Genomic DNA, 13,456 nt, shown 5'->3' with positions numbered 1-13,456 from the left:
TTATGCAGTATCTGAAGAGAATTGGATAAATGAGCACTACAATTTGACCAAACAGTACTGCAATAATCAAAGTGTGGCATTACAAGTGCATTGGCGAGCATGTTAAGTGTTCTTGGAGGAAGATAATATTTAACTCTGCGAATAATACCAATGCGTTTGGAAATATTGGATGATATACGATTAACGTGACTGTCCCAACTTAGTTGTGGATCAAACACTACACCTAAATACTTAAATGAATCTACTCTATCCACAACATTATTTGCATATGAAAGTGAAATATTATCAAAGTTACCAAGTAAATGACTAGTACCAAATACCATAAGCTTAGTTTTTTTGAGCCTTAAGAGTTCTAACCCTCCGAGTTTCCTCAGAGTGTCTGCATCCCATGTGGACACTATGGCAGGTGCTAGATAATTATTGTCTTTGTATACACAAAATAAATTACAGCAAAATATTTTTCAAAAAGGTCGTTGGTATTACTTTTTGTGAAATTTAGACAGTAAAATGTTGAAACTCCCATCAACAGCGGTGGTACATTTAGATTTTTTCTTTAAATCTCTACTCAGGGGATGACTTGAGCAAATTCAAATGTAATGTGATTTGATAAATAAATAAGTATAGAAATTCATTTTTACGTTTTTATTCTTTAAGGGATCTAAAATGAGCGTTTATTGCGTTTCGACAGTATTTTTTGTGGGACATGAGAGCACCTCAGACCTATCGAATTGCATTCTGAATGCGAAGCATGTCTTTCTGATATCAAATAATTTTCATTTTTTGAAAATCACAATATAATATAAATTTTATGACAAATTATAAAAATTTGATATTTTTCAAATTTTGATATATAACAGTCCTCAAAGTAAATTATATAAATCTAATGACATATTCTTAAAGTGTATGTAGCAGGTAGGAAAAGCCGACGGTCAATTGAAAATTTTGACTTTTCATATTGAAGATATGGATTTTATTCCCAAAAGACCTAATTTTTTTTGGTGTTTGGGGGAAAAAATCCATATCTTCAATACGAAAGGTCAAAATTTTCAATTGATCGTCGGCTTTTCATCCCACCTACATACACTGTAAGTATAAATCATCAGATTTATTAAGTTTACTTCAAGTACTGTTAAATATCAAAAATATCAATTTTTAATGATTTGCCATAAAATGTGTATTAAATTGCGAATTTCAAAAAATCAAAATTATTTGATATCAGAATGATATTCTTCGTATTCAGAATGCAATTCGATATGTCTGATGTGCTCTAATGTCCCACAATAAATACTGTCCAAACGTTCATACCCCAGCCCTTAAGGATTCATTTTGTTCTATTTCACTCTTTCAATTTAACTTATTTAATTTAACACTGTGTGGGCACTTTATATCATATAATAAAATTGTTTTGAGAGAGGCAGATCCCCTGGCCTCCTTTCCAAAAAAAATAGATTTGAATAAAATCAGGAAAAATGAATAAAAAACTGTTCAACAGTGAACTAGCAACCTTATTTAATTCAACTTTTAAAAATTGTATGATAGTAGGTGAAATGTTCTATGAAAACTTAAAGCCTATCTAAAATTAGGTGCATAAAGTGCATCCAACTGTATTAAATGATGAAATTGAAATTTCTTTCCAATTTATCAAAAATCACATGCAACAGTGTATAAAGTCCATAAATTGTTAGTAATGAATGAAAGGTTCTGTGAAGAAATATAAAATTAGATGCAAAGAGCCACAAGAACCTGCAAGCTAAATGATGAAAACAAAATGTGGGATGCTAGGTGAAAGCTTTTAAGGAAAATTATAAATTATCTGCTGTCAAGAACCTCCAAGAAATTTGCTTCAAGTGAGCCTCCAATATGGTGAAATGAATTTCCCCCACAAAATATATGAAGTGTCACATAAGACAGTCATGTCTAAGAGTATGTGTACTAATATCTACATTTTTTAATTTTTTTTTTTTTTACAGTGTGATGCAACCAAAAAATTATAAGTTGAAGGTTCTAGCATTCAGGTGTACTTTAGTACCATAAAACCTTGTCGACAAGCATATAGAGTGCTTTTGGTTAATCCTGGTGCCATCCATTGACAAAATTATACACTGCAAAAAGCGTGTTTAGGAATTAAACACTTTTCTTGCACCACATTTCTAAACATGCTTGATTCCTAAACCCTATAGTGGCAGCCAGCCCTGATATATAGCTACTAACCGCTCCATCTCGGGGCACTTGACGTGATGGGGGTGTGCAGACAGTGCACTGCAAAAAGTGTGTTTAGGAATTAAACACTTTTCTAAACACTATCTTGCACCATGTTTTAAACATGTTTAAATGCTACACATGTTTAGGAATTTGATGGGTATGTGTTTTGGAATTTGACATTGGTTTTTAGGAATAAAACACTTTTCTTGCACCATGTTTCTAAACATGTTTGATTCCTAAACACCAATGTCAAATTTCCTAAACACAGCCCATCAAATTCCTAAACATGTGTAGCATTTAAACATGTTTAAAAACATGGTGCAAGATAGTGTTTAGAAAAGTGTTTAATTCCTAAACACACTTTTTGCAGTGTAACATTATGGAGATTGAGCAAATAAAGTACCGATACAAACAAGTGCTATTGTACGACCAATCTATTGTATTGGCATATTCATGTCTGTTTCATTTTAATTTAGCTTTCATCAAATGCTTGTAGACGGTATACAGTTTTTTGAACTCAATTTTGAATTGATTTTGCCCCTACCCTCCAAAATATATAAAGTGTCACATGCAGGGGACCTGAGTGGCAGTGCCAAAGGGGGTATGGGGTCATATTCCCCCACCCCATTCTTGGGCTTTTCACCCACCTGCCCCTCCCTCGTCAAAATAAGAAGTTTGAAAATTTTAAACTTTTTAAGTCAAAAATGCCACATCTTAAGCAAATTGGGACAATTTTTGTCCCCTTCCCTTAAATGATCCTGTTCCCCTCCCCCCACAAAAAAAAAAACCCAAAACAAAATCATGGTACCAGCACTCAATGCCCACAAATTCAGAAATAATAATAAGTAACAAAGATTCTTTGAACTAAAATCTAAAATAGATAAAGTAAAGAGCTAAGTATATATACTTGAAGTATGAGCCGCCAAGTATAAATCTAAAATTAGATGTAAAGAGCTTCTAAGTATATATAATCCAACTGATGACTTGGGAAAAAATTACAAATATAAATGTATTATATAAATAATGTAAGTATAGCTATAAATATAGGACAATATAGAAGAAGAGGAAATGACACTGATGGCATCATAGAAATATAAGAAACGTTATATGACAAACCCGAAGGAAGTCGTCGGATGAAGATGATGAAGTAGATACTGAATGCAAATTATGAAAGCCAAATAATGTAGTCGTGAATGTAGGGGAAGTAATATGTGGCGCAAGCATGAATGCAAATGAATGATGATGTGTAAAGTGTAGGGATTGCATTTCAAGCTGGTTGCTATGGGGTTTTGTGTGTGTTTGTTGCATTGATGTGTTTTGTAAAGATTTTATCCATGCATTTATATTTATGGCAAAATTTTACACCCACCCAGTTATTATGAGTGTACCTACAGCTTCCATTTCATGCCTAGTTCATACTTTTTTTATTTGACGTTGAATATTTGATGCAACAAGGGAAATGGGTGTTCAATCTATTTTAATTCATTTTTCAAAAATATTGACAAAAATAAAGTATTCAATAACAAATATTTTGATGGGTACTTTATTTGACGTCAAATACAGGGTGTCCCAGAAAAAATTACCGAGCAAATAAAATTGAACGTAAGTCGAGAAATAGACATCAGAATCAAAAAATTTAAAATGTATCGCATAGCTTATTTTGTTGTGCATCACATACGAAAATTTTATTTGATTCGGTTGACTGGTTGCGAAGAAATGAACGATTACATAATGTGTGCATCAATTCAGTTCATTCCAAGTTTGATTAACAGACGCTTTTTTCATACTCGCTCACCGCTGCCTAAAGTGGGTGTAGCTCATTAAATTTAGTCCATATAATCTATTTTATAATCGGACGGTGTTATGTGATCCATGCTTTCACTGAAGATGAATAACAGTTTGTCCGTAAAACTTTGATTTCTGCAATTGAAAGCTTTTCAACTTCAATTCTTCATGTTGTGCAAATGTGTTATATTATTTTTAACTTTCCAAAGAACACTTCAGACAAGAATAACAATGATCAAGTGCTAACAACTTTACGTGTGATTTTTGAAACCAGCATCATTACTGTCAAAGTTTTAAAAGATTTAAATTTTGCATTACAATTTATTGGAAATATAATAAAAACATTTATGTGTGTGAGAAATTTTTATGCAATAATTCTTTATGCAACATTAACGAAAAATATATATTTACAAGAATCGAGCATCATCTTACATGCAAGCTTTCATTTTCAATATCGTGCAGGTTTTCAAATTTGAACAAAACCTAATTAAATGTTTTGCAAGAAACAGATTGTTTAAAAAACGAGGATTTCACAGAAGAAAATACGAAGCCCATTGACAGTTAACAACTAGTGTGCATTATGTTGAATGATCTTTCTTTCAAACTTGGAATGAAGTGAATTGACACATGCGTTATGTAATCGCTCATTTCTTCGCGATCAGTGAACCGATTCCAGCGAAATTAGCGTATGAGATGCAGAATCAGATGGGCTACATGCTGATGTTTAGATTTTTGGATTCTGATGTCTATTTCTCGACTTACGATCAAATTTGTTGGCCCGGTAATTTTTTCTGGGACACCCTGTATAATTAATTTATCATGAATAAAAATGACTTGAAACTGATTGAATGACAAATACTTGTTGTATACTAATAACGGATAACCATGGTAGAGAATGTATGCTTGGGAGTATATGTCCACCCTCCCTCTTCAATGTCAGTCAAGTCTAAGCGTGTACATTAATCATGTTAGCATTGTTTTGAGAAGAATAAATATATACACTATTGTTGAACATTTTGCTCAGTAGTTATGCCATAGTGGGCACATTAATTTTACTCCCATTATATTCAGTCCCCTCCCCCCCCCAACACACACACACACACGAACCCACACACTTTCCCAAGAAAAAGGAAAACAAAGAGATTTGTTTCTTCCCCCCCTGTTTCCGCATTGCACCTCAGACCAATTCGCCAGCGAAGTGGTTACATAACTCCTTGGTAACTGGATCACGCAACTTTTGGAATTGGTAGTACATGCCATAGACTTTGTGTTGCGATCATTTCGATCGTGGTGCAGAACTCAGCGTGGTCCAGTTGACATGGTGATAATCGGATTACACATAACACTTCGCTGGCGAATATGCTGGCATTGCCACTGATCTGAATGTTCTTCATGCATACTGTAAAAACTCGTTAGTTAGCATATGTGCTTACTATTGAGCGCTTTTAAATACATGAAATTGTACTAAAGTCTAGCACTTTACCATCTGAGCTAATGGGGTTGAGACACACATTTGCAGGTTTGTTTGTTCATATATAACTATGTGTATCGATGATTTGCTCAAAACCCTTTACACTTTTGTGGATGGGGCGCTTCATGTTTGCATGTTTTAAAAGCGCTCAATAGCAAGCACATATGCTAACTATAGAGTTTTCATGGTATATATATATATGTAGCTTTACTATTCATCGTAGCTTTTTAGGTTCTGCAAACATAACTTAGTTAACTATGTGTATTAACATACATGTATAATGTGAATGTAGATTTGCATATATATAGAATATGTAGATGCAGGGAAGATACAAGGAGCTGTTGTTCCTCATTTTAATTTTAAAGTATGTGAGTTGATGTAACAATGCATATACCCAACAATACTTGATGAACTATTTACCAGTTAATATTATTTGAAAATAGTCAGTTTGTTTATTGTTGATGTTTTCTTCTTTAATAAGTTATAACTACTAAATATGTGTACAATTTGCATTTAACCCAATATCAGATTTCGTCATGCTGCAGTGCGGTCTATGCTTGGCGGAAGAAAAAAGCATGCGCAAGAGCGGGCACAGACACCGAGGTTGAGGGCACTTGTGGAAAAAGTGCGGGCAATGCAGCAGGAAGCCAAGGCTGTTGTACCAACAGGTAAAGATTTATATATTGTCACAAAAATGGGTTATTCTAGTTGAATTCCATACACCCTGTATGGAAGACATGACTTGAATCTCCCACACAGGGAGTGTAGACTGCAAATGGAGTTGCCCATTCAGGTAACCCTGTATGAAATTCACACTCCCTGTGTGGATGATTAAGGTCATGTCTTCCATGGGGTGTATGGATTTCAACTGGAATAACCCTATATCTAGAGATCTAAACTTAAAAAAGAAGATATCCTTTTAGCTGTAGCATCCTCACAATGTCAAGCGTGTGCTATATATGACTTTGTTCAAAATAATATGTAATTTCCAATTTCACATTATCATAGTCTTCCATGTTGAACCAAAGTCACATGCAAGAAAGTATGTAGTACGGCTGCCTCATGTTAGAGAAGAGAATAAAGGTATTGATTTTAGCCGCTGGAGTGCATCTATTATCTCATATAACAATTAACATGCGACATCATTATTTTAAGTAAAATAACAAGACAAATCCGAGTTGTTTTACGCCAAAAATAATGATGTCACATGTTATGTGAGACGATATAGATGCACGAAAGCGGCTAAAAAAATACCTTTATTCTCATTCTTAAACACTTCAATTCAAATAAATATATTAATCATAAGTATACCAAATTTTAATCAAAATAAATCCTACATTTTTACAAGGAATTGCCTAGAGCTTATAATCGATCAGTTCTGTTGTTGCTATGCATCTCAAATACGCGTACGGGTATCGCGTCAACACGCACACCCTAAAGTGTGTGATATCATATCATATCACACAGGTAAGAACCAATAAGATTACAAGAACATTCTCAAGTGTTTAAGAATTTGAAATTGTATTTGCAGAGATAAAAACTTGATAAATGTTTATCTCATGAGGCCTTGTTCATCAGATGATTAAAGTTGTTCCATGAAGCAAGTCACATTACCCTCAGACTTAACGGGAGACTTAAAGGAAGTGTCCGGTAATCACAACATTAAGCCTTATATGTTAGAAAAATAATTATCAAGCACTAATCACATGGTTTTATTTCAAACAAACTCATATTAACCATAAAAACGAATAAAAACAGCCATCTCTCAACACGCGATATTCAAAATTCCTGCGCCGAAATTGTGTAGAGCAGTGACGTCCAAATAGTTCAATGAAGCCTGTCGACAAATGAGCACAAATAACCATGGCGTCACTGCTCTAGAACATTTTGCGGGAATTTTGAATATCGCGTGTTGAGAGGCGGCTGTTTTTATTCGTTTTTATAATTAATATGAGGTTGATTGAACTAAAACCATGTGATTTGTGCTTGATAATTATTTTTCTAACATATAAGACCTAATGTTGTGATTGCCGGACACTTCCTTTAACACCTTATCAGTGCTACAAATTTTACAATGACTAAAGGCAGCTCTTGCTGCACTAACATGACAACAACATATATTTGATGAAATCTCGTACCATGAACTTCTGAGATGCGTGCATATTGATGTCATTTTTAATTAGAGGCAAGACATGCGAGTATTTGTTGCTATGTTACCCGATATGTCTCCTTGTCAAATTTGTCAAAGATATACTTTTGTTAATTAAATATTGCTGAAATTGAAATTACCTGTCTGTCATAAATTAAGAACACATGGATTATTACAGAAGCTCAACACATTTAGGTGGGAGGTGTACTAGTGTTGGGTGTTTGTCAATTCCGTTTTATGGTATGTTTTAAAAGCTTTATTCAAATTAATATTTAATTAATAAAATGACAGTCATTTTGTTGAAATGTCAGCCTTTCTTGAAGTGTTAAGGGCATGTCAATCATTTGCTAAATGTGTGTTTTATGTGTAAAATTTCTGTGCAATCTGCGCGCAAATTTTTTGCGCGCAAATTATTGGTCCCTGGTTATTGGTAAGTTAGTTAAGAATGTATCAAAAATGATGCAATGATTAAAATGTTGCACTTAGGGACTTGTATTGAAATATCTGTTCTATTCAACCCAGGTAGAACTTAAACTAGACATAGCTTTGATCTAAGACCCTGTTCACATTAGAAGATTTCTTCATTTGACGAAGATAAGTTAATCTTGATTAACTAATTAAGCATGCGTACACATTACGCTGAACAAAGATCGAACAAAGACATTGCACTGTACACATTTCATGAAAATTAACGAAGCTCGAATGAAGCTATTAACGCCCGGCTATTATTTAAGCTGGCGAAGGTCACTTGTCACATGATCACTTTCCTTCATCGAACGAAGTGAGCGTACACATTACAAAATTAGCTTCGCCGAACGAAGTATTCCTTCGTCGAAACAACCTTTTTAGCTTCGTTGAACAAAGCAATTTTAATCTTCATCAAAGGAAGAAAAGTGCGTACACATTAGGAAATAAACGATTTTTAATCTTCGTTCGAGGTTCGTCGAAAGAAGAAAATTTTCTAATGTGAACAGAGTCTAAGACCACATAGAGAACTCTGTCTTGGGTAGATGAGCATGTTGGAGATCACAAATAAATTCATTAGTGCTTAATGATCATGATCAGCAACACTCAATTTGCAGCAGCTAATATATCATTATTGTCATGACAACATATCAACTCTGGTAATCATATTGATTGGTATCTTATATTTTTAGCTATGTGGTAGATACTTTCACCTATATCTATATATACATATATGTATGAATGCTATTGGGTAGTGATCAATTATAACCAATTAAGCTTTCATTAATTAACCTTTAGGGAACTTAATTAATTTTGATTTGTCTATGTGTGAATGATTGCAAGATTTTGTGTGTGCGTTCATGTTCATTTTATTAGTGCATGTATTTGTTAACTTTTAACAGGTGTTCATCATTTTGTATCAGGCCAAAAAAAAGAAACAAGTTAGTTTCTAGTAGCCCACGTGCATTGCATTATTTAGGCCGTTTTTTGCACATTGCATTTTTTAACATTTGTGCTCAAAAATTGTTAAAATCAAATAAAAAAATAAAAAACAAGATCAATGGGGCTAGAAAAAGTTACATGATCAGCGAAAGCAACCAGCAAGCAATGAACATGTTATAATCACAGGGTTAACTTATATGGCAGCGACAAACAAACAAACAAATTGTGAAGTGGTTCCGGTTGTGTATTGTAGTTTTTTGTATTGAAAAAATAAATTTATTTAAAAACCGCATTGCGTGTTGCTCTTTTTTAGACTTGTGCTGCTAACTTTTTTTTCTGGCCTTACAACATGGTAACATTGTGTGTAAGGGGTCCGTATGCACAAAAGAGTTAGACCGGGTCTAAAGTTAGACCTGGTCTAAGTGGAATTTAGTACCAGGAGAAAGGACATTTTCCTTTACATTTTCCTAAGTTAATTTGTATTATTTTTGAACTTTGCATTTAAATCTTTAGAATTTGCTAGCAACTCTAGGAAGGAAATAAGAGTAAAGGACCATTCCTGATGGAACTAAATTCCACTTAGACCAGGTCTAACTTTAGACACGGTCTAACTCTTTTGTGCATACGGACCTAGGGCTCTAATTAAGTCAAATGGAACATTTTTATTGGGCAGAAGATACAAGAGAATAGAAGAAGAAAATCATTATCACTTCTCCTCAACCTTTCCATGCTTCCCAAACTAAACATTAAAAGTGTTGCCTTGATCTGTTTTTCAAGTTTAGAGAGTATGTTAAGTGACATGTTTTTCTCTTATTTTTGTCTGTCTTTCATTCTCAGAGGAGCTCAAAGGGAAGTTCACATTTGCCAGATCAGCATATCAAGTGTATGAGAGTGCGGGTAAACTAGACGTGGATGTCTTATTTCACAGGCGAGCACCGTGAGTAGCAAAAACAGAGTTTTGTTTATTGTGCAATAGTGTTTTTATTAAAGTTTTATCAGACTCAGTACACCGGTCGATCTTACCGTTCCGATGTTGATTAAGATACTTCTTGCATCGATCCCGAGATGCGGAAAAAACCAATAGTCATTTTGTCCCACATAAATGAATAAATAACAAAAACCCCGATCCCCGGTGGACTCACCCAAAAGGTGACGTCACACCATATGATCGCCCTTATCCTCCTTGGTCTCCGACTGACACAGACGTGCCTATCGATTGTTTATAGCACTGTGTATCAATTTCTCGACCAAGGCGAGATATACGGTTGTAGTTTCACACCTTAGGTAAAACCAAACCGGTATTGTTCGACTGAGGATAGTTTTGACGGCATTTTCTGACGAAAAAGTGACAAAAAGCGATCCAAAACTTAGCTACATATCGTGCCTCCGTTTGTATCACGGGACACACGAGCAATTCAAAATGGCGCTTCGTTGGCGCCATTCATTTTGTTTCCCACGTAAAACAACCATTGCAGCCTGTAAGTTACAATAGATGTTTGTACATACACATTGTATTTCATGTACGGTAGGTTATTGTTGCTATGTTAGGGTGATTACTCTATCGTTATGTCTTCATTACCGTCCAATAAGGCGAGTTAATCAGATATTCATACGGTGGGGATTGGTAGGGACCCGTCTGACATTTAGTAATAAAGTTAGCCAGTCCTTACTTTACCACTAACGTTAGCGACCAGCCTCCGTGCTCAGGTTTGCTTACTGGGCTTGAGTCGCGTGTTGGGGGGGGGGTAGTGCCCCCCCTCCCTTTCTCCTCGCTTCGCCTCGGCCCTGTCGGGCTTGCCCTTCCCTGGTGACGGAGCGGGACCCACACCCGCTCTGTTTCACCCACAGGGAGTGCTCACGATCTTCTAGATGTCTTTCTTTTGCTTAGGACTCTCCGAGTTCCAGCTTGACGATTGGTATAGGCTCCGTCATCGCCATAAGACGAAGAAGAAATCTACCAAGGGCACTGGTAAGGTCGACACGGTGGATTCTGCTGTGACAGCCCCTATGGGTCATGGCAGGTCTGCTTAAGGGGGCTCCGGTCCCCGGACAAGCAAGCGGTTCCTTCGGGACTGCTAAGCGCGTCCAAAGGCTCAGCAGCCAGCGAAAGCACTGACTATACGTCGGAGCAAAGTAGCAGGCAGCAGAGCGGTAACCACCAGCGAAAACCCTAAGCGGGTTTGTAGCAGGAGGATACCAGTCCTCTAGCGAAAATCCTCACGGGTTTTTAGCAGGAGGACACCCGTCTGTTGCAGGCATATCTACAGGCTCAAACAGCCACAGTAGTAGCCAGCGACGGGCAGCATGCAAAGGGTACCCGGGCTTGCCTGGGTTGAACCCTAGCATGCATGGGTTCAGCAGAGGCGATACGCGGCTAACGCTGTGGGTGTAGTCTTAGCAGAACCAACTGGGGTTGTCACACGGCAGCGTTCCATGGCGGGACCGCCGAGTGATACCCTGGGCCCTAGAATAACTGCTGGCTGTCCACAGGGACTGGCTGGCGATTATTCAGGGGTTGGGCTCGCAGTCTCTCACGGGACAGCGACCCAGGTGCATTCGGTGGCAGCTACAAAGGCGAGCTACGGCTTGACTTCAGTGGTAGCCGCTATGCACCCGCCCATAGCTGCCGTGAGTGGTCCGCCACACACAGCGACCTTGGGCGAAGCTCTAGAGGGTACAGTAAGTAGCTTGAACAGTCTAGCTGATCAACAACCCACTTATGTCCTCGAGAGCCAGCGGAGCGTGGGTGATCCATTACCGTCAATGGGTCAATTACCCTCTCTTGATCGATCACTGTCAAATCAACAGGGCATAGCTCCATTGATTGGCGCTGCCTATTCAGGTGGCGAGGTGATTGATCGGGGTATCTGCACGCTCAGCTACCCGTGGTACTAGGCAAGCTCCCTCTAGCCAAGGGACAGCCGGTATAGCGGGTACCCATACTGCGGCTTGATCCTTGCGGGGCGCAGTGAGGCATGGGTACAGTGGTACACAGCCGGAGCCCTCACGGGCACCTACGCTAGTACCGCGCCGGTACCACGCCAGCACACAGCGTGATCCCCCAAAACAGGGAGCGCAGTGTGGCGAGGGTACAGCGGTCCACAGTTGGGAACCCTCACGGGTACCACGCTGATACCGCACCGGTACCGCAGCACTCGCCTTAGTCGCCACAGTCTCTGTGGCAACAAGGGGAGGCGGTGCTGGTACTGCAGTACCATGGGGTTACCCTGGTGGCGGATCCTTTCAGGGTCAGCTGCCGGCGGGGTATGCCCGTGGTACCCGCCGCAGGGTGTTTATTCCACGGCCTCGCACCGTGGCAAGTGCCGCCTAGCGATGGCCACGCAGTACCAACATCAGCTGTTGACCAGGCCAGCCGGCATGGGGCTAACCCAGATCTTGATCAGGGTAGGCCCTGCTGCTAAGCGCTAGGACGACGGCTGCGAGAGCAAGCGGACCCAGTGGTGCCATGGCGGATACCTCAGGGTCTTGCGGGAGTACTCCCTCTTCTGCTGGCAGGTAGTCGGCGAGCCACACAGTGGTTATGCCTTCTTACCCGCTTTCAGATGCCCGTCCTCAGTTACCGTCATCATCGGAGCATGATACGGATACTGTGGGCGAGGGAAAGGAGTCGGAAGCTGAGTCCGGTAGTGACATCACTACAGTCTCCTTCCCCGCTGCCCCGCGAGGGGAGCAACAGCACTGATCTTCCTCCGGACACCCCCTAAGGGGGAGTCCATGGAGGAGGACCAGGGATCCTTTCAGTAGGATGCTCAGCTGCTGCTTCCTCACAGGGGCGCCTACACTCTCATTCCCGGCAAACCTCACGGGTAGATATCGTGGGGCTGTCGAGCTCAGTAGAGCTATGGCGCGCGCGTGCTTGCACGCTTCCTCTGCGTGTAACGGGAGGACCACAGGACCTACCTGAGGGGATCCGAGAGGGACCCAGATGTCGTCAAGCGTATCACGCTCAGACAACATCTGAGCTCTTCCATGCAGGTGAGCCTATTAGCGGTGCTAACAGCTAGCCTCAACGAGAGCTCCATGGGCCTAGCCCATAGGGTGTCCACTCAGCGCCGGGGAGGGGCGGCCACTCCAATCGCTCACGCGATGGAAAGGCAGGGTCCTTTTTCTCTTTGGATGCTTCTGCGCCACGGTGGAGGACCGTGCAAAGAAGCTACCAACAGGAGCACTCTGAAGAGGTCGGAAACTGCCCTTACCATGGGTAGGAGCTCCGACTTCAGCAGGCCGTGCACCACCAACAGTACCCGAGCCCACTACCTCTGCAGCACCCATTTCTGGGAGGCGCAAGGGTAGCACAGGAACAGCTGGCAAGCCCGAAGAAGAGCAAGCGCTCTTCCAAGGGAAGCTAGGCAGAGCATTCCTGGGGGCTCAGCGGTTTTTCCACAGGGGATCTCCCAGTGGCGACCGCTTATGGCTTTCAC

General features: G+C 39.5%; 1 protein-coding gene across 1 annotated transcript in view; it reads left to right on the top strand.

Annotated features, from left to right (window-relative positions):
- Positions 1–13,456, top strand: part of LOC140158947 (sodium/calcium exchanger 1-like) — a 145,227-nt gene that overhangs the window by 107,357 nt on the left and 24,414 nt on the right. Inside the window, 2 exon segments of the mRNA XM_072182237.1 lie at positions 5,987–6,126; positions 9,852–9,951. Coding sequence (XP_072038338.1) covers positions 5,987–6,126; positions 9,852–9,951 — 240 coding nt within the window.

Source organism: Amphiura filiformis, chromosome 8, assembly GCF_039555335.1.
Source record: "Amphiura filiformis chromosome 8, Afil_fr2py, whole genome shotgun sequence".
In the NCBI taxonomy this organism is placed as follows: domain Eukaryota; kingdom Metazoa; phylum Echinodermata; class Ophiuroidea; order Amphilepidida; family Amphiuridae; genus Amphiura; species Amphiura filiformis.
This window is presented reverse-complemented; position numbering and strand designations above follow the sequence as displayed.